Source organism: Drosophila willistoni (genome assembly GCF_018902025.1).
Source record: "Drosophila willistoni isolate 14030-0811.24 chromosome XL unlocalized genomic scaffold, UCI_dwil_1.1 Seg141, whole genome shotgun sequence".
NCBI lineage: Eukaryota > Metazoa > Arthropoda > Insecta > Diptera > Drosophilidae > Drosophila > Drosophila willistoni.
In genome coordinates, this window is record NW_025814052.1 from 2,699,076 (window position 1) to 2,725,123 (window position 26,048).

Sequence of the window (26,048 nt, forward strand, 5' to 3'; positions counted from 1 at the left end):
AACTTCCCTCTGCATGCGGCCCTTAAGTACTTGTTGGACGCGTCGCCGACTGAGGCAGTAGGCAGCAGGCAGGCAGAGCCAGGCAGAGCAGAGCAGAGAATTTCCTTTTGCGTGGTGGTGGTGGTGGCTAAGGATTTTGGGGTTCGTCTACCTGCCTCTGCTTCACAGGACTTCGGGACTTTAGGACTCTTACTCTTTTGCCTGAGGGTACAAGTGATCGGGGATTGCCCGTTCGTTTCTCTGCTCGGCCAGCAAGTGAGCGTAGCAGTGCGCCTAGAATCTAGGGGTTGCTCTTGTGGGTGCTGTCACCCTCTCTCCCTCTCTCTTGGTCTCTCTCTCTCTCTCTCTCTCTCTCACTCTGCCATCTCACTCTCGTTTTTGTTGGCTCTCCTTTTTCCTCTACCTTCATGCAGTGTCTTTGCTTTTGTCCTGGCAGTCGTTTTTGTCCTCACTTTACTGCTATTTCATTTTCTTTTCTTTAAGATTTTTTTTCTTTTGGGAAAAACTTCTCGTTTCGCCTACTCTCCCTCTCTCGCTCCCTCTGTCTCTTTCAATCGCGTTTTGAAAACGAGACTTACAAATCTTTGTTGTTGTAAAATGCTGATCCTTGTCAAAAAAGAAAAAAATGTAAGAAAGAAAGAAGAATTGGAAATTGGAAAGGACTCGCTTTTTGTAGTCTTCTATGCATTTCCACTTTTACGACATGTCGCCTGATATAAAATGTGATCCATCACCATCATCATAATCATGATCACCTATGCCTAAGAACACTTTCACTATAGTTCTATATATTGTATATGCCTTAAAGTGATCAACTTGAATTGGCCTTGATAAGGCAAACAACTTGCCATAATTTTGAATTTTTGTTCATTTAGAAACTCCTCCACCAAACATACAGATCGTGCTGTGGCCCAACCGCCCCCTCCTTTCCACACATTGACCGTCTACTTATTTTTGCCGCATTTGACACGTGCTTCCGATCATCATCACAGCAGCAACAACAACAAAACGAGTCGGTTAAAGGGGTCGGATTTTGGAGAGCCAGACAAATCCCACAAGTGTGTGCCATCTCATGAATACCAATGCAACGTTCTCCATGGGCTTTGTCACAAAGTAAAGTCTCCTCCTTCCCCTCCTCCACCCACTACCATCATCATCATCATCATCATCATCATCGTCGTTCTCATCATCATGATCATTGCGTCTCCTTTGCGAATAATGGCGCTATGTGAAAGACAACAAGTGAACAAGTTGCCCTTCAATAAAAAACACAAATTCGTAAAACTTTGCAACTTTGTTAATTTTCAAGTCCAGGGACCAGTCGCAAATAAACGTTGCTTGTATACCGTTACAGAAATTTTGAGGTAACGAGATTGCACCCCCGCCATAAATGCATAAAAAGATAAACCCAGCAACCACAGTCCGAGCCAGATTCCAGAGCCCAAAGCCCTTGATGAACATGGTAGATCGGCAGCTGTGTTTTCCTTTTTTTTATTTTATTTTGTAGGAGGCAGACGACTCCTCCGAATCAAATTCGAAAAACCATTTGTAAGCTGCCATCGAACGATCTACTATATTTAGATGATATTCATTGATTCCATTTAATGCATTTCTAATGCACCAAAAATTCCATTGCGTCATCACCTGTACGCCTTCAAAAAAAAAAAAACACAAGAAGAAAAGAAAAACTAAGAAAATTGTAGGGGCTAACCCTTTCATTTCAGCAAGCCTAGAACCCAATATATGTTTTGGTAGCAATTTAATTAGCTCGACGCCATGATTAATTAAACTGCATGAAATGGGGGAATCGTAGAATAGATGTCTCGAAGGACAGGTAGTCATCAGGACATAAGCATTAGGGTGACCAATTCCGTTGATAGTCCTATCTAATTAGTTAAAAACTAGCGCCCTCTACTCCTGTCCTAATTGGATGTAACATTTTCTAATTGGACGAACTACAGCGACATCTGACGTGTAGATGAAAGGTAAGTGGTGTAATTGAATCCAATTAGATCTTGTTCTAGTCTCATATGAGATCCTAGCAGTTTGGGAATATAGATAGATGGATAGAAATTTGGTTCTTTATTCCAACTGAAGTAAAAATATCATTTGATTTTGAATAGAGAACGGAAGAGAATATAACATGGGAAGTCCTTTAATTAAAATACTACAAAAATATTTTACAAAAAAATGAAGCACAAACTCAACTTCAATATTCAAAAATTAAATCAATATCACAAAAAAAAGTTGATCAAATTCACTTTATTTTTATACATATGTCACGAAACAAGCACTAGTTATGAATCTATTGAATGTAGATATATGTGGTATACCAGATCAAGACTCAATACAGATTCTTGGTAAAACGTTTAATCGGAATAAAAAGCGAAATATATAAACTAAATCATCAATTCGGATTCTAAAATCATGTACTTAACAAGGAAAAGAAATGCAAATTCTGTTGCGATGTGTTCGAAGTCCCATGCCAAAAAATTAATCATAAATAAAATAGTCTGTAAAACAAAATCTCAAGCAAAGAGAGAATATATTCAAAGAAAACAGTAGGCATAAATAAAAATAGAAAAATTTAGCCCAGAAACTTCTTATTCTTACTATCACACGCATTCAATCTGCAAAATCTTCTTGGAATTGTTGTGTTCCTTGAAGCAAAACGGAAGCGATTGTTCTTTACAATTATGGCGATATCGATATTTCCATCGATATCACAACGAAACAATTAATTATATATTTTATGTCCTCTTCATTCATTAACACTAATATCAATTGAAATTCAAAACATATAGGCTACTGTGCATGAACTGAACTGTTGACCCTTGCCCTGGGATTCTTGTCACGTATTTGTGGGACAAGTGTAAAACGTGATGGAGTAGGTCACACTGTTGAGATTTGTCTTTAACAGTTAGTAGATGGTTGCTTGATTATCATACGCGTGAAATCTGTCAGCTTGGGTCATTTAACAGCAAAAAAAAAAAGCAGAAAAACAGATGAAGAAGATTTTATCTGGAGCACATCATCACATTAATTTGACTTTTTATGGGATGCAACCACAAGACATATGTATACCCATATACCAAAAGGATGAGGATCATCTGCTCTGTTGCTGTCGGTTGGTTGGTTGGATCAAGCGGAAATTGTCACTTTCGCGTGATTTGTAAATGAAAGCGAAGGGAAAATACGGATCAACTGAAAGTTGAGTAGCTACAATTTGTATGTGATGTTGTTGTTGTTGAAGGGACGTAGCTCAAAATTCGCACGATCACACCTAATAACGGTAATTTACACGCACGCTACTCGCGATAATTGCGACAGACGACGATGACGACGACGACGGCGACGCCGCCACAACCGCCACCGCCAGAGCCAAAAAGTGCTGACAGCCAGCAGGATATGCCGGACAAGCCCCAAAGGCCAAAAACCCAAACGCAAAGTCAAAGTCAAACCGCGACCACAATTCCCGATGAACTGAGTAAGATAACAGCACAGCAGCCCGAACAGCGCTTCGGTTATTAAAAACGGCAGTCGGCATCGCCTTGATTGTTGTATATAGTAACCGAATACGCGGAGGCCCAAGTGCGAAAATATGTTGCCGAGGTGTGAAAAATAACTGGCCATCGCGCATGGGAAGTGCTGGATGAGCTTTTTGCCTGTTAAAACTAAAGTGCACTGCAAGAAAACTATAAAATTAAAACTACATGGGAGAGTGATCCGGAACACTATTAAAATTGTTTAACGCGCTCACAGGATTACTCATTTAGATAGTTGTTCATCTATAGATAGTTGTTCATCTATTTGTGCAGTTGATCATTCGATTTCTATTAGATTACTTATCGAGTGTACTTTATATCTGTTTTAGATACCGTACAATCAATTTATTAAAATATTTTGTCAGTTGCAGTCCTCGGTAGATGAGTTGTCTAAGTGGCCCAGTCATTTAGTCAACTCAACAACGAGGATCCGGGTTCGAATCCCAGGCTAGTGTATGGATGTAGTTTTCGTCTAAGCCGAAGGCCTTAGTTGCCAGTGCTTGTAAAATATAGTAAGGTTGATAGTTTATAACTATATCCTATACTTTAATAATAATAATAAAAATTTTGTCATTTAATTGTTTACTTGCTTACTCACTTGTTTCTTGAATCATAAATATTCAATTGTTCACTTATATACTCAATTGTTCATTAGATTCAATCGCTTGTTTAATCATTTAGATGCATAATTCTATTGGTAAAGTAAGCAGTTTGTTATATAATTTTCTTCAAGTGTAATGTATAAAATCTTCACTTAGTTTGGGTCAGAGCCATTCAGCCAGTTGCTTGGGACACGCATTGAAGGTGTTGAAAGTTTTGCGCTTCTAAGAAACGTTTGTTGCTGTTGTTGTTGTAGTGATTTTGGCTGCTTGATATGGAACCGAATGCCCAGCTACTTCTGTGGTAAAGTAAAAAGGGGGCTTCGAAGATGATATTTGTCGATGGTGTCGAGGTGTTAAAATTACCCCAAAGGTACATAATAATTACCTTAAATTGCAAAAACAGCGAAATAAATTTCAAACTTGCCACAGAACGACAGAGAACGATGCGCAGTGCGTTTGCCTCTTGCCAATTGGTAGTGAGGGGGAGGAGGTTTCGTTTCGGTGGGGGGGATGGCCAAGAAAAGCCCCAAAGTCAGTCGGAAACCTTTCTTGGCGGATCGTTTGAAGCGTGCCTTAGCGTTGCCAGACAGTTTATAAGTCTGGCATGCAAATGCCAGGCCCTTCCCATCCAAGAGGCATAAAGGGAGAGAGAAAGAGACAGAGACAGAGAGAGAAGGCAAGTTAGTGAATTTGGGCGTGTGTCCACCATAAAAATTGTATACCTTTTTGTGGTAATTAACCACATGAAAAGCAAAAGGGGGAAGAGTAGGAAGAGAGTGACGAAATCTGCGGAATGGTATGGGGCGGGATTCTCAAGAGGACATTTAGTGGCCTCAAGAAAAATTACAAGTCGAAGCTGTTAGCCACGGGCCGATCTATTTAATTAATTGCTAACAAGTCGAAAATGTTTAAATGGTTTATGACGCAAAACTTCGAACCAGTCTCAAAGCCAGTCTCAGTTCGAGACCAACAACAGTGTGAGCCTGAGATGTAGCCGACTCTGAAGCCTTGTGATCCTGTGTGCTGCTTGTTTCTGCCTGGCTGACTGCCTGCCTGCCTTGGTGGTAGCCCTTTGGGCCATTGGGTGTATCATAAAGACAAATTGTGATAGCTTTAGTTGTTGCTCTGTGTGCGTCCCGGTAGGAACCCTACAAACGATGCGATTTGGTGTCGTTCATCTGCATAGCAAATGCCTAAAGCCTACAAATGCATTGCCTGCATAACATTGTGTGGTCTTTCAAAAGTCTAATGTAGTTTTTGAAAACTCTCAAATGCTACAACTTTTGAACACTTGTAGGTGATCCGATAGTCCCATATTCCATATAGACCCATGCAAGGCTTAAAGCTTAATGTGTTGACAAGTTTTTGGCTGGTTTTGGTTTGTGGTTTTCTTTTTCGGTCACCCCAAAAACAAAAGTTTCAGGTTCCTGCCATGCCAGAGACTTGATTCAAGAGTTGCGTTCCGAGTTGGTCGCGCGAAACACATTTATCAATGTGAAAAATGAGTTGTGAGGCGGCAATTATCATTAAAAGTAACATGACTGCCGTCAACATGGGATGTTGCGACAGTTTCCACTGAGATCGGGGCAGTTAAATCACCTTCCCCCAGAGAATAAGTAGCAGTAGTAGCCAAGTAGCCAAAACCGAAACAGACTAGAAACAGGGAGCCAGAGAGAGTTACCTTCTATCCTTCTGGGATTGAACTGAATTGATCTAATGCTAATTAATGATTAAGTGTATACACGTTTTGTGTATCTGTCATGTCAAAAGAAACACACGAAAAAAAAAAAAAAATAAGAAAAACAAACAGAGCTAATGAAATTGCGGTTCAAAAATCGCAGCAGGAAGACAGTAGCACACGCCGACAATTCGCCGAATGCCCGCTAAGGATCGCTACAATTTCAATTTCTAAGGAATTATATTCTCGTTTTTATTTTGATGTAATTTTTCATGACGAAGGCTCTGCATATCTGGCTCTGGCCCTGGCGCAGGCCCAGTCGATGGCGATCTGAAAATGAAACGTAAGATGCAATTAATCTAAATCCAATTATAAGACAAAGGCAAATCGATAGCCAGCTAACCTCTAGGGCCATTAACCGAAAAAAAAACCAGAGAAAGATAAAAGGGAGACGAGAGATGAGACGAGCCAAGGCGGGTGGTGATAAACGCCAATGTATGGCCAATGTATCGAAATCAATACAGTCTTTTGTTGCCCTTTCGGTTCGACCAATGCAATCCAATGCAATACGATGCGATGCGTTGTGATGCGATGCGGTTGCCTTATTGCGGATGACTTCCTTTTGCCTTTTTCGCCTTTGGCCCCTGGGGGCGCATTGCATATCAGGTTACTCAATACTCATTGAATGCTAAAAGCTGAAATCGAATCGAATTGACCGATGGCAAAATGGCTAACAAGATGCAAGATATATGAAGTGTTTAAATTGGTGTTGAACCACATTAACCCAACTGAACCCTTGACTGCACACAAAAACAAGAGTAAAAGAGTCAAAGGAAGCAGAAAAAGTAGAAAAAGTTTCCTTTTTGGGGGCGAAAGTGTAATGATAGACAAAGGTTAATTAACTCAATCTTATTAGAACATTTTCTTTCACCTGCCACTAGAGTGGATTCTAAGCCGATCACTTATTTGATATTTGATTTAAGCCTTTTACTTTGGACCACACAGCACATTAGATCCTTGGGCTCAACTACTTTCAAGCCATGTCAACTACTCCAAGCAAGGTATTGGACGATAAGTATCTTTGACCCCAAGTAAAAACGATTTATGTGTCTTAATTCCATCGAATAGTGACAATTCCACCTAGTAAGTAATACTTATGCCCCGCATGATTTTCAAAGGATTAACACTGAACAATGGCGTTAAATATGAAAAATTGATAGACTTTTTTTACAGGGATAAAGTCAATGAAATTTATGACTATAACAACAACAAGAACAAGAACTCATGACAATGCATTTTCTAAAGCCAGCATTGTATATGTGCGTGTGTGTGTGTGTGTGTGTAGAAGATCCTGCGGTCGTTAATAGTTGCTTCTTCTTGATCATCATTTTCATTATTATTATATCTTCATTTGCTTTATCTTTCTCTCTCTCTCAAAATAAAAAACGACGCTCACGCTCGCGTTATCCTTGCCACGCATTGTAGTTTCTCATAATTTCATATTTCTTCCCCCCCATTCCCTATTTTTTCAACTTGTTTTTTTATGTTTGGTCATTGCATTTTGTGGAAATTTACACCGGCGGCTATCAAGATGTCTGATCTTAGATCTATTTCTCTCTCTCCCCTCTGGGCAGCTCCGGGCCTATTGTTGTTTTTTTTTTTTCTTCTTTTAGATCTTGCCAGTGCCAAAGTGCTGGAACGTGTCGCTTCATTTTTAATTGCCATTTATTTCTAGCCTAATGACTGGCGGGCAGCCAGGAATGCGTTTTTACTCTCCTACCAACTACTCCCAGCGATTACAGATAGATCAACTGAATAAAAGAACCTAAAACCAGATAAAGCATCAGAGCAAACCACTCAAATATAAGTATTTTTGGTTACCACTTCTAATGGCTTATGATTTATGGCTTTGTCTACAAAATATAAATTGCATCATCAAGTGAAACTTATCATTTTTACTTTGCCATTTTTAAATTAAAATTAATTTATTTACAGAATACATACATGGAATCCTATATTCTTTGTAACTCTTGAGATCAGTGGCAAATCTATGGCAAATTAAAAAAAGTTTTTCCTCTAATCTTCATCTAACAATAAATATTTGACGAATTTAATAGTGACGAATATGAATAATTAATTTTAATACATCTATAAGTATGTAATATATAAAAATATACTTATGTCGAGGACAAGAATCTAGTGATAGCTAGAAGAAGATTGTGAAACTGTTTTTAAAGTATCCAGGATTAGTCTTAAGTTAGTTAGTTAGTTTTCTTTGGATGCACTCTCCCCCTATCCCTCGATTCGCGACTGTATTATTCCTATACTATACAGGAATAGAATACTAAAATTAGTAAGAGAATAAGTACAGTAAATTTTTCGTCTTGATGGACGAAGCTGGGTACAATTTAATATTAAAAGGTTTCGTGGACTCCTCGTTGATTGTTATGTCCAGTTTTCTTTTAAAGCATCGTTAATAATTCGACTAAAATATTTAATTGATTTGAATTTCGGGGTATTTCCTTTGAATCTCTACCAACAGCAGGCTCCATTCACTTCCTTTTTTTTTGTGTGTTGGTTAACCAATTTGCGTGTTTTGCAACTATTTCATCTGGGAGACACGCGTCTTCATCGAGTGCTGAGTGCTGAGCCAATGCCACATGCAAGCCAATCAAGTCGGTTGGCCAATTTTCTGGCAAAGTGTTGATAACTTCATTTCAACTTTTCATGTGCTTTGGCCGTCGTGTGGCTAGTTAAAATGTTATTAAGGAAGACCTCACAGGAAATGAGCTAAACACATTTTAATTATACACAATATGCGACTTGATTAAAATTCAATTTGAGATGATCATGGGATTTGCAATATAGTGGCACGCACTTCCTCGCCCATGCCCCCATGCCCCCATGCCCCTGTCACCTACACCTAAACCCTATTGCCTTTTTGGGGAGCAGCTGTCCAATCTGAGTCGTTTCGCAAATAAAGTCATTAAAATGGAATCAAAATTATGGTGCAATTACGTTTTTGGGTGGCCAGCGATTGAGGTTGATTTCAATTACTAAAAAAAAAAAAATAAAAATAATAATATTGCGAATTAAAAGTAAATAATACCAAAGATGTTTGCCTTGGGAAATTCAATCTGTTGGCTGCTGGCAAGGTGGTAAATGTTAAAAAGAAATAAAAGGAAAGCAAAGGAAAGGCAAGGCAACGAAAGGTAGGGTAGGGTAGGATATGGAAAGGCACATGCCATTTGAGATGCATTTCTGGTCATTGATTTGCCCTGGCTATTAGCCACGGCCCAAAGCCCAAGGTCTACCCGGACAGTAGTGGACAGTAGCACCCACACTACACTACACTCTCCTACACTATCCTAGATGGCTACTGTGCAACGAATCCACAGAGGCACCAGCTGGCATCGAGGCGCACAGATGTTTGCCTCAAACAACAAAACTTGACCTTGCAACCAGAACTAAAATGAACCAAATGAACGAATGACCGTAACGTAATGTTTTGGTACAAATATTTACACCCAATGCCAATACCAATGTGTCGCATAATGTAAATGTGAAATTAATTTAACTACAGTTCATATCCATACAAAAGTCAATGGAATGTCCTTTGAATTTAGTTGCACAGCGTGCGAGTTGCAATGCAAAACTCATACGAAACTCATAAAAGACAGCGACAGAAGACAGAAAACAGAGGAGGAAAACCCGGTAGAAGGTAGATTGGTGCATTACCAGAGTCAGGGCCAGATTGAATCTCCTCAAAATTGTTGATGCTGACGATACCAAAACTTTCATGTATTTTATTTTTCGTTTTTTCATGAATGAAAAGTTCGCACGCTTAAAAGCAACTTGCAACAGATACACACGCTTAAAGCAGTTGGTTGAGAGCTTCTTCAACTGCCACGGCGTCTCTTCTGCACCTGATAATTGACAAAACCTGCCAGTTGCCCTGATGTCCATGTTGTTGTTGTTGTTGATGTTGATGCCTTTGGGTTTTTTGCTCCCAACTACAGACTTTCGTTTGGACAACGGAAAGTGGGCAAGGCAAGCTGATCTCATAAAATTCAATATCGAAAATCACTAAATTTTCAATACTCTTTGTTTATTTTTGAAGGCCAAGTTCAAGGGATTTTCAAGTACTTCCTTTTGGTTCTAATTCTTCATTTGTCCACCGACTGAAGAGATTTTCTATATACATATTCCTGCTTATATGTAGATCGGTAAAAAGCCTCTTGGAGTTCAGCTAATGACAATAATATTAGCAATGTTCAAATATATAATGTAGTAAATCTAGTGAAGTGTTTTTGGTTTATAGTTTCAATTAGAAGATTAACTCTATAATTAATAGTTAGTTTGTTGATTTTCCTATGACTCAAATTTATAAAAAACCAACAAAATGGGGGGCAAAATTAGTCAAATAATTTTCTTCTTATACCAATACAATCAAATCTATCTGCCTATTATAGTTAAATGTTTGAACATTTATTTCTTTTTTAAAAAAATAAGTCCACTTGATCGGATATGGTAGTAACTATTTATCTTTGGGAGTTTTATGGGCGATGGAAACTCTGAAACTGATTTTCATATCAAAATTCATTGGAAAAAGCAGAAAAATTGTTTACAAAATATTGAAAAAGAAAAACATTTTGGCGCCTGTCCATCACTCAAAATCATAACGTAACTGAAGATCAAGGCGAACTATTGCCGCATTCGTGTATGCATTCGTGGAACTGGCGCATATCAAACGCCACAAGTAACTCTTTGCCTTTAAGCCTTTCAAAATATTTGCTCCACTTGAGAGTGTGAAAAAAGGATCAAAAGGATATTGCCATTACCGTAACCAACTTAAAAAAGAAGAGAGAGAGATCAAATAATGCATGGATATCAAAACAAATAGAAGAAATAGAGAGACAAGATGATCAAGAACTGGCGGAATCCACTTTACACGAAGAAACAGGCAAGAACCTCTAATGGAGACAATGAATTGTGTTTGGTCATGGCATGCCGCATGCAATCCAATCCGAACCCATTCAATCGTATGCAATCCTTTTCCTATGCTCAAAGGATTTTCACTGACCACAGATAAACTCTTGAACTCGAAACATTTTATTATTTATTTTTTGGTGGTTTCGTCTTTGTTTTTTTTTTTGGGGGATTTTGTTGTTTTTTTGGTTGGTTGTTTTGTATTGTGCGCGTGGCTTATGCTGATGCCGATGCATCCTGCGCCAACGGGTAATTACAGATCATGATTTATGGCCAGCTGAGCCAATGTGAGGCTCCAGCTCCAGTTCCAGCTCCAACGCCAACTCCTTCCCAGGCACCATCACCAGTAACAACAACAACCGATCGATCAGTTCAGCTCTCTGTCCGCCCATTTTGGCCCCTTTGGGCAACAATGCAGATGCGTCTGGCATTTGTTGTTGTTGTTTAGCTGTTATACTCTTGCTAAAAGCATATATCCTAGTACAAAATCGAAATCGTTTAAGATACTTGTATACTTGAGCAATATTAAGATAAAAATCTATTCAGAATTTTAGTCCTTAGATAATTCTAAAACTGATTTTGATCTTTCTTTATGGTTTGTTTCAAAGACTCAAAATTGTTATAGCTTTTGGTTGCCTTTTAGTTAAAGTAAAACTATATTCAATGGAAGAAATAAAGATTTGCCATAACCGAAAACATAATTAAGATAAGTTTTGAGCTTCTTCATCTTTTAGAATGGGCATATGACTAGATATGCCCTCGAATATTATTTGTAAAGGATACATTTCCCGAAATAGGTGACAACTGTGGTGGTGAATTTCTCGAATGAATTACATAAAAAAGGGTGTATGTAGATCGGTGAAGCATTCTAAATATTTTGTTGGATGCTTCCTTGGTTTTATGCAAATAATATGAGCCAGAGAGTGTTTGACAAAACGCCACCGCAGATTGATGACGCACCGAAGGATGCCAAAACTTCAAAACTAGTTGCCGCTTTATATTAATACTTTAGTTTTATTTTCTTTATTTTTATTTTAGTTTTTTATTTTTTTTTTTGCTTCTTGATTTTTGGATTTTATTTTAGTTGTTTTTTCTTTGCTTGTTATGTGTTCAACTTTATGAGCAAAATCCATATAATCCATCAAACAACATCTCAGACGGTTCGTGGTACGTGTTTTGGAATTTCAATGCGAGATCTGCAAATATGAGAAATCTAGAGATAGAATGAGAGACACAGAGAAAGAAAGAGAGAGATATAGAGAGGGAGATCTGAAGAGAGGAAGACGATATAGGATGCGAGATGTCTACAACCAACTTAAAGGCACGTGTGTGAATGTGTGTGTGTGTGTGTGTGTGTGTGTGTGTGGCTTGTCATCAACTTCGTGGTGGAGTGAAAATTGCATTTCACTTTTTTCACACTCTCAAGTGCTAGTTTTCCACATGCCCAGGAAAAACAGAAACAGAAAACAGGAGTGAAAAATTTTCTGTTTGCAATTATTATTATTCGAACTGGTCTACGCCCAGTAGCAAAGTTTTCATGAAACCATTTACAGGGGATTATGAACGTGCCCCTGCCCCTGCCCCGGACACTGCCACTGCCACAGCCACTGGCCTCTTGGTAGGCATAGACCCTAAAGTGTTTGCTAGCATCATAATTAGATTTAAGACTTTAATTGGTAGAGCGAAAAGAGATTATGAGTAGAAATAATAACCACGTTGGTGGTCAGTCTGCAAAAATAAATAGAAATACTTAAACAAAACAAACATTAGTGAAACATATTTGGACTAACAATTCAATCTAAACAAGTGTTTCTTAAAGTTCGACTTTAATAGTTTATAGACTCTAAATTCCAAGATCGGCTTCAAATAATCTTTAGACATGACAATAAACTCATTTATATTCGCATTTCAGAATCTTGAAGGCTTTAAAGGGATGTCGAAAACTTGCCTAAACCTTTCTGTGTCTGATTAAGCTAAATAAAGTGAATCGAATTGATGAAGTTGTGATGATTTCAAACTTTTTATGTTTAATTCCCCTTCTTTGACAAGTTAAGGGAATATGAATAATTAAATATTATAAAGTAAACGCGTGACTTAGCTGTATCAAGTGAATCTACGTTTAAACTTGATGAAAAGGATACATGATGCAAGAAAATATTTCAAAATGAAACAAAGGAAGCAAATCAGATTTATGGCAGTGCCATATTATAGAGTAATTATCTGAAATTTGCTAATCAGTGAGCTTCCTTTTGTCGTGGCAAAAACCAGATGTAAATCTTACAGATTTGCCAAAAGAAAATTCCAATTGTCTTGGCCTAGGAGGTTACTTATAGGCCAAAGGGTGGAGAGAAACAGGTAAACTTTTTGCTCAACCCTTTTTCGAGAGCAGGTGTAATCTGCTTTTGCACCCTCCTCTCTCCCAGGTCAGCCTAATAATCTGCCTGTTGCTGTTTTTTTTTGTGACAAAATTTTTGGGATTTTATATTAATTGCTGAAGTCAGGGTCAGGGTCACGGTCGCGGTAGTAACTGACCTGCTTGAAATCCCTAGAAATAACCAATGTGCTTGTAGGTGTAGCTCTAGGAATTTCCCTTGGATCATAAAACTGTTTTGAATGATTCGCGGCCTGTGTATATTCTAGATGCGGATCATCATCATCTTAGAGAAAGATAGTTAGAAAGGTAGGTGGTGCAGCGAGAGGAGAGGAAGACGGGCGAGGGATAACAAGCGGGGTTAGTTGAAGGTAGGTGGAAGGACGATGCCGGCGCTACCTAAGCGCCGGGCTTTAAGAGACCTGAATCCCTTTCTCTCGCTCTCTCTGCACTCCAGACTCGAGAAACTGAAAAGTTATCACATTTCGTATGTAACTACATTTATCACAACTTAATATGACAAGTCAAATAACTTTTGCCTGAGTTGTCTTCGCGTGGAAGGAAGAACAAGTAGAATGGGCAGAGATTGTCCAGAGACTTTGTCTCTGGTCTCTGGAGTTGGAGTTTGAGTTGTTTTGCTCTGTCGTGAAGCTGTCGCATTTGGGTTCGCTAATTGGAACATATTTCTGAATCTTTGACTGCAATCTGTGTATGTATGGGATGATGATGATGATGATGATGATGCTGCTGCTGCTGCTGCTGCTGCTGATACTGATGATGATGTACGTGCTCTCCCGATGCGATTTATGCATCCTCCCTACTTGGATTCAGTCTCTGTCTGTGACTCTGTCTTTGTCTCTGTCTCGGTGGGCTATCGCCAATAAAGATATCAGAGTTTTGTGCAAGTGCAAATAGTTTTTCGCTTTGGCAGGAGAGAAGATCATACTGCCAGTTGGATGATGATGTAGATGATGAGGATGAGAATGAGGATGAAGGAGTATTATCCCAATCGCCTCCTCCTCCACCAAAGATATCCTCTGCCGGCCTCGAGGGTCGCTGGCATCAATAATTCATAACGCTAATTAATAACGCCCCGTTTCAAATGTTGCGTGCCGTTCGAGATGAAAGCAAAATATGCCGCCTTATGCACATAACAGGATAATGAACCTGGCATTCCCCCCAAATCCCCTCACTCCCCCCATTGACCGCCCCCACATCCCTCTTGGCTGCTCGAGTGCCTTATTGAAATTCAAATAAAATCGAACGCATAAACACCGAACATTTCATTTTATTTTTCTTGCTTGTTTGGTATTATTCTCTTGTCTGTTTTTTTTTTCGGCTATCGCGCCGCCTGCATCACGCCTAAGGTGTAAAAATAAATGTTTCAAGTAACAACTTCTTAAAGAGTTGAATTATGAGCCTGGTTTTGGTGTTTTGGCCCTTTTTAAACAAGAAGAACTTTAACGAAATAAAACACCCGCGCCATTTAGCCAAGCCGCAGTTGAGCCCCAGTCCCAGCCGCAGCCTGAATGGCCACAAAGAGAACGATGTGGCCTATAATTTAGACAAATTTCCTTGGCCTGATTGATGGCAAAACCATTGACGGTGGCGGCGGCTTCTTTCCATTCCTTGTTACCTTAACAAAGTTGCCCAAGTGGCGCGCCAAAAAATCTATTAAACATCATGTTTAATTCATTATACACACAAACTACATACCAACCATATACAGAGATATCGTTCATATACAGATATATGTATACAAAATATAAGTAAAAGTGTATATATGCATACGATGCAGCTGTCTGATAACAATGAAAATTTGGTTAAGGCCTGTTTATCAAATGCTCATTTCCAGAGTTGTCTACTATAATACAATAATATGTCTTTCACTTCTATGAACACCAAACAAAAAAAAAAAAAGGTGAAAGTTCTTCCGGCGCTCTTAATTTTTTGTTGTTTTTAATCCTTGCCTAGTATTCTTGGGACAAGGATCCCAAAGTGAAAGAGACAGTCCCCCTCTGAATGCCAGTGCCATTGAGTTGTCAAGTGTCAGCGTTGACATTGAAAGAATAGCACCCGATCCCAAAGATCCCTTTCTTCTTTGCCCCGTCTCACTTCAATTCTCTGTCTCTCTATTTAGTTTTTTTTTTTTTTGTCCAGTTTGTGTTCTAGTTATTCTTTTCTAGATCTGGTTCATGTCGTTCTGATTCTGTTGGCTTTTGTTCTGCTCCTCTTTAATGTGTCAAAATATAGTTTCGTTTTGTTTTTTTCTTTTTATAATACAAAGTGATTTATTGTCTGGTTGCATTCAGTGCGTGGGAGCGAAAAGTAAAGGATTTTATAAAATCAAGAAAAGTTGGAGATTAAAAGTTCTTGGTATAATTTTCCAGAAATGGAAAGTACTTGAGTGAAATGTTCTTGACTTGTACTCAAAAATACAAAAAGAAGTAGTGACTCTTATTTCTATGTTTTCCTTAAAAAAGCAAAAGTATATCTCATTGTTGAAGGATTCAAGGACAAGGATTCAGGATATTATTTCTTACGCAAGGAATTATGAAACATTAGCATTTGGTTGGAGAGATTATTTTATTCTCGTAATATTTGTATGAAATTCAAGTAATCATCTATTTAACTAAAATTTAATAAATGTGTGAATCCTTTAATTAGATGCATCCTCAAAAGTACAATCGATATTTCAATAGAAGAAATGCATCATCTTTTTCCACCTAGCTGCAATTTAGCTCAGCTGAAATATCGACTATACTTCGGTTCCATTCATTTGTGTCATATATATATATATTGATATAACGATTCGATCGATTTGTAACTTGTCCTTAAAATTAGCTAACTAACTGACTCCAAATGAATTTTAAAAAGTCAACTCAACATCGCAAAGAACTTCCTCTTAATTGTTCTTCATCAATTGACGAAGAATTTGCTTACAATTTGTTAGATCATCCTTTGTATATGATTTCATTAGATTTGCCATTAATACTTTCGTCATTATGGCATTTAGAGGATAATTTGTTGGTTTGGCTAGACGTCGTTGTTTTGCCATATGCTCCTTGGCCACATGGAAAGAATTCATAACCGTCATATTGGCCCGTCCTTTATTCTGTATCGACAAGGTTGATCCATCAATTAGAAGTTGACTAAGGACAGTTTGGTGTCGATCCCTGGCAATTTCTTGATTCGATATATTCACCAATTCCATTAGACGGCAATTCATTACTCCCTGAAGTCGGATAAACATTATTGTAGTTTTTTGTAGTTTTTTTTGTTGTTTTTTTTGTTTTTGTCTCTTCAATAAACGAGATTTTTGACTTGAATGTAAAGGATTTTGAACTTGACAATCAAATAAGTATTTACAACTTAACTCTATGTTGACTTTGTTTTAGACTGCTGTAAGAACTCGTAAGCTTAATATTAGTTTCTACTTAGCCTAATTAATTAGACTATATGAAAAGTTCCATTTGAATAATTTGGCATAGTCATAAAAAAGTGTTCCGAAACATTAAAAAACATGCAAAATACCAAGAAGTTAAAGAATTTTCAACAGCAAAATTCTAAACAAATAACTTTTGTACCAATTCGAAGAATTTTATGGGGAATTTCTTTAATAAATGCTTGTACACTATAAATAAAGCTAAAATTGATCAATTTTACTCTTACTTTCATGTGACTTTTGCGAATCATTTGAAAATTTAACCAAATTTTGATCCATTAAATAAAATATGTGATCTATGACAAATTCATTTCCGTTCCTTATGAATTTCAATAGAATTGAATGTTGATAATTTTTTAGAGAAGATATTTACATTGGCTTCTCGATAAGAAGTTACTCCCTTAAACCAAAGGGGTATCTATCTCTCTCTCCCTCTCTCTCTCTCTCTCTCTTTCTAAATTTCGATCCCTTTCTCGCATTCACTAGGTAGATATAGCACGTGTCATAGACAAACCAATCGCCCTATTAATTTGATGGTCCCCAATTGAAGCTACCTGCACATTTGCTTTCTGGACAATTTGAATGTTTTTTGTCTTTCCCATTTTTCTTTCAGGTAGAGCCCATATAAAAGTGTGTGAGTGTGTTAGCCATGTTAACGATAGCCAGGTGAAAGGGTTCTCCTTCTCATAATCCCCCCCAATAATCAAAGAAACGGTTTGCTTTCGCTTTTACATGTGTTTTTTCCACCTTTTTTATTTGACGTTCTAACAACTAATTAACATTAAAAAAATTGTTTGAATTAAGTTTAACTTATATATACTTTTTCGGTTTACAAAAAAAAAAAGCAACTTAAATTATGAGCACAAAAAAATAATGATTTATACGAGAATTTATTAAACTAAAAACTGAGTCTATTTACAATTTGTTTTTAATTTTCTTTCGCTTTTTTTTTTTGAGGCACTTGGTTCGACTCAACAGTTTGCTTACTTTTCATCTGATTGACTAGAAAAATTATAACGAGAACAATTCGACAGGAACTTGGACATAGTCGAGTGGGTTTCTGAGGAAGGTTTGCGAGTTGGGAGGCGGGGAAGGATCACTGCTCCTGCCAGAGCGAGATGTAGTCGAGGATCTCCTCATCGTCGGGCGTGCAATCCTCTTCGTCCAGTTGGAAATGTTCATAAGGTTCGAATTTCATTTGCAATTGACCATCGAGGGCAATGGTGGACACCGTCGTTGGCGGTGATAATTGTTGAGGGGCAGCCTCAAAGGTGCCCGAATCGAAGGACATGCTGGAATTGAATGATGAGGTGGGTGAATGGCAAGTGGTGCCAGTGATGGTTCCTGTAGGAGGTGCCGCCACCACATTGCCATTGAGGGTGATCGGTGTGAGTGGCTGATGATTGAATTGTTGACGCTGCAATTGCTGTTGCTGCTGGAGTGGAGTTGGTGGTGTTGGAGCTGTTGCTGGTGCCACATGACTGCTACTGTTGCTGCTGCTGTTGTTGTTCGTTGTATAGTAGAGATTAGAGGAACTGTGACTGCTGCTGCTCGAACTGTGACTGCTACTCTCATCGAGGCAGAAATTGAATTGCTGTGACAAATTGCTGCTGCTGGCGCTCGGTCCACCGTTCAGATCGTCAACCAAATCCTGTAGACGTCTGATATACTCAACGGCAATGCGTAGGGTGTCCACTTTGGAGATTTTCTTATGTGGTCCACGGCCACCGCCTTTGGTCAGATCGGCAATAATCGATTGCGGTATATGCTGACGGAGACGGGCAAAACTATTGTTCACCTGTTTCACACGATTCCTTTCACGGGCATTTCGCCGCTGCACCGATTGTGATTGATCCACGTTATAGGGAGCCGATATAGACGACAATGTGGATGAAGTGGATGATGCTGATGATGATGATGATGATGACGATGATGTTGATGTTGATGATGATGATGAGGATACTGATGTGGCCAATCCTCTAGGTGTATATTTACGTGTCTTAATTGGCATGTGGTTATTGTTATTATTATTCTCGGGTGCTGGAGCCGGCATTATATGTTGATAGCGATACACTTTTGTGGCACCACCAATTGTGGTGGGAAATAGTTCACCCATATTTGTAGGCGTGACTTGAGCTTGAATTTTGCCCAGAGTTTGTTGTTGCTGCTGCTGATGTTGCTGGTGGTGCGGTTGTTGATGTTGATGATGGTACAACACAGTCGATGACATCTTTTGTTGTCAACAAAAAAAAATTAATTTAATATTTAATTTCTATAGCACGCACACGCAAAATAAACAGGCACACAACAAAACAGAACGAGAGCGGGATAAACTGATAGATATAGGATGAGTGTGTGTGTGTGTGTGTGCTCTGAGCTGAACTTGATCGTTTGACACCTTGCACAAGAATGAGTCCCTTCGTCCTAAACCTTCATGTTATGTACCTTTCCAGCTAGCCAAAGTAGCTCAAAACCCAACAGAGAGCAAAAACAAGTGACTCTCTCTCGGTCGCTCGCTCGCTTGCTCTCTCGCTACCTGTAGCTGGGACGAAACTTACCTGCATTTAGGTAACGACTCACAGAGAGAGATAGTGAGAGAAAGAGAGAGCAAAAACAAAGTGCACTGGCAGGCAGTGAGAGAGATCAGAGCAAGAGAGCTTACTCTCACGATCTCCTCTGATAAGGTACATGTCGATGGCGATTTTTATATTTCACTCAACTCAACATACTCAAAAGACAGCATAAAAACTGTTCCCACTCGAGTCAGTCCAAGGGCTGTAACCGATTCGGATATTCGACTTGATCTTCCTCTTCTTTAGGCTCATACCGCTTGGAATCGGGAGAGGATGGGGGTGGGTAGGCAGCTGTCCTGGCATGCCAGCTATTTGATTTCCGTGTTAATTAACTTAAGCAAAACTTGGCGACCATTTCAATGTGCAACTCACGCACACGCCCCTATTCATTAGCGCCAAGAGGCAGGCGAACGCCGACGATGACGACGACGACGACAAACTTATTAGCTATGCAGAGTCAGGCCTCGAAAGGTGTTCGAACAATTTCACATATTCCTCTAATTAAATGATCAAAGGCATCACAAGTTTTTGCTAACCTAAAACGTTTCAACATGTAGAAAGGTTTACTCGCTACACTCAGAGAAAACAGCAAAGAAGGATTCTAAATACACTTAATAACAGTTCTGGAGATTCAAAATTCAAATTTGAGTGACTACTGCTCTAAATTAGGACGAAAGTTTTGTGACTTAAAATTTACAATTCTCTGAGTGTAGTAGTAGTAAAGTTGGCAGGAAAGGCAGGGGAAAGGACAAGAAGTTGCAACTTCCGCTTGGCCATTTCTTTCTCTTTCTCTCTTTAATGCTGAAACTGCTTTCTCTCTCTCTCGATCTTTTGCTCTTGCTGTCTCCCTTTCTCCTTTGCGCTCTGCTCTTGTGGCTTCTGTCGAGACAAACCATCAATCGATCGCGACATTCAAAGCCGCCATCGACCAGGTGTAAAACATTGACGGTTGGATTTTTATTGTTTCCACTTTTGCAACTCGTTCTCTTTGTGTTGTTGCTGCTTCTCCTCCTTATCCTCGTGTTGTTGTTGTTGTTGCCTGTTAGCCAGCAGTTTTTCCCATTTGCGAAAAACTACTGAAAAGAAAAAACCGTATCCAAAAACCAATCCATAAAATCCAAAATCAATACATATCAGAAACCTTTTCATGACCCATGACCCATGACCACGATGTAGACGGCGCTTCTCACTCTTTTGCATCCTTTGACAAAATCAATTTTCCTTTTCTTTTCGTTTTTGCATTTTGTGTCCCTCTGGAAAAAGAAAAATACTTTGTTTTTTGCATTGTAATGCACAGAGGGAGAGAGAGAGAGAGAGTCCTGGCGGCGGCTTAGATTTCATTATTTTGGCATCATTAACACTTTTATTGTTCGAGTATGGTTTCGGCTTCTGGCATATGCATTCCACATTTTGCATTTTCTATTCAAATTTCGTCCCCTTTTTTCCCCTTTGACATTTGATAAATGTAGTTGAAAATGCTGGTGAAATGTTCACAAAAACACAAAAACCAAAACCAAAAATGAGGGAAAACTCAGAGTTCGGGGTTAAAGATTTGCAGCTGAAGTGGCATTTGTCTAATTTACGTAATGAAAACAATGCGAAAAATTTCTAAACACACTGACTATTGATATTGATACACTGAGAAAAATGTCATTTCTTCTGACTACAAAAAGAACTGTATTTGGAGCAAAGTTAGTTCATTTCTTAGGTCCTAAAAGTATGCTTTGAACAAGCGAATTTTTAACTAATTATCAAAAGATCAAAATTTGCTAATCTACGATCAGTTTTTTGGCATGTGGAAGCGAGTCCTATGCGAATTTTATCTATCAACTAATCAATTGAAAGTCAAATATCGAAAACTCCAAATGCAAATCTCTCTCTCTTGATCTTTCTCGGCGATCTTAAGCTGTCTGTGACGTGACTTAGAGGTTAACATTATCCATGATCATTATCATGATCTGGATTCTACCTGTAGCATATGTACATACATATGTAATCCCTTGTGCTGAATCCCTGTGATTCCCCTTCCCTCAATGCGTTGCTGATGCCAACCAGTAAACAACAACTTACAACCCCCTCCCCCTCCCACCATGTCATATAAATGAAGTACAATAAAGTCCTTTTTCGATGGGAGTAACGCTTGGAAGATTTAAATGCATAATTATTTTGATATGAAGCATAGTTCCGGCAAGGAGTTGGAGTCGGGGCAGGGACAGGGACAGGGACAGGGACAGGACGCGTGCGTTAATTGCGTGCGAGTGAGATGGCAATTGAGGGGAAAGAGGAGGCATATCCTGGCCACGGGGCAGTCTGCTTGCGTTTTCCAACAAAACTTGAAATGCAAAAGGAAAAAAAAACAAAAAAAAAAAAAAAACGAAAAACAAAAATGAATGTTGAATGTTAATTGAAACAAGTTTCCGTAAGGACTTGACTGACTCGCGCCGTTGCACTACAAATGCGCACGTGGTTTGCCCCGTTGTTGTCCCAGGCAACGCGTTGCTGTTTTCTCTCTCCCCGTCTCTCTGTGTGTTGTTTTTACTTTTGGTCTCTCCGTTTTCCAGTCATTTTCGTAGTTAATATTTTAATTAAATGCAGGCACAGGACTTTTGCCACGACTCCTTCGACCTGGCGACGCGTGGCAGGTGTATTTACGCGACCGGGGACCAGGATCGCCACCATCAGCGATACATCGGGGCACGGGCTTAGACATTGGGCCCTACCTTTCTCTCTCCCTCTCTCTTTTTCACTGACTTTTCTACTGCCAGCTGAAAAATTGAAGCACATACACAACACACACACACACACACACAAGGCACACTCACGTAGACTAGGGGTTGTTGCTGCTGCCGAGATGCATTTTCTGGTATCCAGCTAAAATAGGGGAGCCTCAACAACCAAACCAAAATGAACGGCGCATTGAACTTTGCACAGACCAAAAGTTCAACGCAAAATGCGTCTTTGGCTGTAGAAATCAAACTGCGGCTTTCTGATTCACTTTTGTGGTCTCCCTTTTTTCGAAATGCTCTTTCAAGTTTTTGTCTTTGTTTTTAGGTACAATAACTTGTGTAGACAGTTTAAGGATCTCTCTGATTCAAGTTTGTGGCAGCGATTCGATAACTAAATTTGGTTAGTCGCCAATGATTTTATATTCAAACTACCGAAACTATGCAAAGTCATTGGTATCCAGACGCATTAAATAAAATTTTCCTAATATTGGATTAATAAGTTTTTCTTCTCCCTTTCTACATGTTTTTAGATTCTCTTGAGTATAAGAACTTGTATAGAACTTTGTATACAAAGTAGAGAGTTTTAAGGGTCAGAGGATTGCAGTCTTTGCATTTCTATATCTATTTCAAATCGATCGTTAGTTATTGGTAACAAATTATAATATTTTCATTTCTGTTTCATTTAAATAGCATATTCAATCTGTCAGTTTTATAACTTGGTTAGAATTCAGTCAAGAGCATTGCTCATTCGGCAAAATGTTAAGATTAGGTTTCACTTTTTACTGTAGCGGGGGTGAGAGGACAGTGATGTGGGGGTAGGGAATAGGGGGGAGGGCAGGAGGGGCAGCAGGTTTGTTTTATGAGTAGTCGCGCGGGCCAAGTCAGTTAGACAGACAAGACACACAGACAGAGAGCTGATAACTATCATTACCCGCAGCGGAGTGTGCGAGTGAGTGTGTGTGTGTTTGTGTTTTATTCTTTTCATTCTTTGCGGTCGATCCTGATCTCTTGACGCAGACGGAAGACAAGAAGCGGGGCAAAACCAAAAAGCAAAAAAAAAAAATACGAAGAATAACAAACGGCAGTAGCACGCACCATTAGATGCGGTCAACATGAAAACATCTGCTCTTCTGTGTATTCCTGATCTTGGTATATTTTTTGGGGTCAATATGAGGCCAACTTGAACACAGAAGTAACATGATGGACTTAAGATAGGCCAAATCGAGGTAGAGAGACAGAGATAGCGAGAAGGAATTGGCGCACGCCATTTTTGAAATGAAAAGTGTTTTGAAGCGTGGAATTGAGAATAATGGGGGGGAAAAAAAAACAATTCTACATTTTAAGCTAGAGTCAGACGCGGGCCAAAGACACGGACTTGAACGTCGAAGACAAACTCCGATCCATAGCCAGATTATAGAGAATCAGTAGATGATGGTGGAGATCGTGCAGATCGGCTGATCGAAGCATCGGGCAATGCAAATGAAGCCATTTGCTTCGGCATATTTATGGCTTACACAGTTGTGGCTCATTAAATTTTAATCAATTTTTGTGTTGCTCCGTTTCCCTGGTGCGGGACCGTAAATCGCTGTTTAGTTCGGGATTAGTGCATATAACGTTTAATTTTAAAAACGCATAAAATTTTGTAACAATGTCGCTTGCCGTCTAGAAAAAAGAACATTCTACTCTGACTCGGGTATCCACTTCAATCCAATCCAATCCAAACCAATTCTATCCATCCCATGTCCATGCTATGCCAGGCTGATCCAAGAAACCACAGACGATCAACATTTTGCGCCTTTTATTGATCCTCAGCTATCCAGCGGTTCAACAAAAAAAAAAAAAAAAGAAAACTTGTTTTTGCTTTCCGTTTTTTTCTGATGGTCGCTCTATCCATGTCGTCCCTGTTGGTAGTCGGCAGCCGTTTATTGATTTTTAATGAAGCGAACGGCATGCGACTTTTGATGCGTTACCGAGACTTGAAAGTTGCATTCACAGTTTGGCAGTGAAAGAGAAAAACTCAAGACATTAAGAGAGGGCAAGGGGAGCAAAAGAGACAGAGATTGAGACTACCTCATCTAGATCACTTCCTGTCTAGCCGAAATATTTACACAAACAAATCATCAATCAGTGTCTTAAACCTTGTCTAATTTGTGCTAATCCTTCCAAAAGTGAGAAAGACGAAGGTGTGAACAGCCAAACACGAGACAAACGATGATGATGATCGCGATCGGACTGTTGATCGTTGCTGGCGTCGTGTCCTGGTTCCCCGTTGCCTATTAGTGGCAATTTTAAGCTGATTTACGCAGCAGCAGCAGAGCGTGTACCCAATTAAAGTTCTCTAAAAATGCCAAGTGAGCCTCTTAAAAACTCATTAATCACCCGCCTAACTAACTAAGGTCCCACCTAAAAGATCGATTTCAAATATTGCCAACCAAAAACGAAACAAAACTGAACCAAAAATACACACACACACATACACACACAGACAGCACACACCAGAAAGGTAGATGGCAAAAAAAGGTGCGAACCAATTTGCACCTCAGACGTGGCAAAAAAAATCGTCCCTCGTTTACCCTTGTTTCATTTTTGTGAACTGCGGCCAAGCCCAAGTCCAAGTTAATTTCTATGAATTTCACGCCTACCCAAAAATGAAAATGGAAATTGCCCTAAATGTGCCCAGAAACGAGAACATAAACTGACCAGGGCGCCTGCAATTGACTCAAGGATCAAGGAGCGAGCAAGCTGCAAGTTATTCTCGACAATGGCGCCAACTAAATGTGGCGGATCATCATCAGTCATCCATGGAACCAACTAATAAAACAGACAGTAAAGGTGCATTCAACAATGAGGGGCTTGGCCCAATTGACCACAATCGTCTAGAAACTATTCCAACTACTAAGTATATAATATAAATGACAAGCACTCAAACTATTGCATATGTTAGGGCGAAGCATCAAGTGTCATTCCTTAGTTTCTTATTACAATTTGTAAATCTCTTGCGTTGCAATAATACACCGATTTTTTACATATGAGATTCCTTATACTAACTTTCAATTTAACTTCAAAATCTTTCTAGTCAGATTATAAGAATAATTGCCCTAGTGATAAGACAAAAGTTTCTGTTTTTCTCAAGTTTCAAGTTTTAGAAATATTCGCTCACCAACAGTTTCAAAATATCACAAAAATATTGAAAAACAATATTAAACAAGTTAAAACCAATTATAAATTCCCAAGTCGTAAGAGCAAAGTCATAGAACTATTTCATGATAGCTCAGCGATCTCGATTCCCCCAAGAATACCAGAGGGAAAAACAAAATTAAATCTTGGCCAATTAAACCATTAAAATCTAGACATGCACCAATTTAGGTGCCTTCAAATTATTCAACGACCACACATTATAAATTTTAAAGCAGCAGCGAAACATAAAAACCAAAAACTAAACCAGAACAAAAACAAAAAACACAAAAATGGGAAGTAAGGAACCGAAACACGGCCAACTTTCGTCACAAAATGTCAAAGCTTTGGTGATTTACTTCACTGTCTGCGGCGGCGGTGACAAAAAGCCACTGTACATTGGATCTCTCTTTGGCTTCACGATCAATGATTGTGCCTCCGATGATGATGTGGATGATGATGTTGATGTGGTCGATGATGGGTTGGATGCGATCTCTGGGTGTCTGTTGCGTTTGATTGCCGAGAAATTAAAACGTTACGCTCGTTGACGCAATGCCCAAAACGAAGTTGACATGGCGGTGTTTTTATTTTTTTTTAATGTGATCCGATCCTGAGGCCATCAATCAACTGGTCAACACGATCAACTCAACCTTCCTCGTTGCCTTCTCAGTCCTCCTGTGCCATGGCTGATATGAGGCTATCAGACAGTTGAAGGCCAGAAGGTTTAAAAACAAATGCATTTCTTGCAATTTTTACCAATAAAATTGCATAAAATATATATGTATATGCATAACATTACTCAGCAGCCCCCACAACAACAACAACACACAACAACAACAATAATAACAATAACAATAATGATGATGTCGATGATGTAGTTGACCAAGAGATCTGGATTGAAATTGAGAGCTAGGAGTCTGCAAGTCTCTTCTTGCCACATTGGCA

The 26,048-nt window shown here is 39.0% G+C and overlaps 1 protein-coding gene across 1 annotated transcript; it reads right to left on the reverse strand.

Annotated features, from left to right (window-relative positions):
* Positions 1–17,562: 17,562 nt before the first annotated feature.
* On the reverse strand, positions 17,563–19,045 carry LOC6648250 (achaete-scute complex protein T4). Its single transcript, XM_002071150.4, has one exon. It carries the CDS (start codon positions 18,858–18,860, stop codon positions 17,727–17,729), a length of 1,134 nt encoding a protein of 377 aa, XP_002071186.3. The 5' UTR covers positions 18,861–19,045; the 3' UTR covers positions 17,563–17,726.
* Between the last annotated feature and the right edge of the window lie 7,003 nt (positions 19,046–26,048).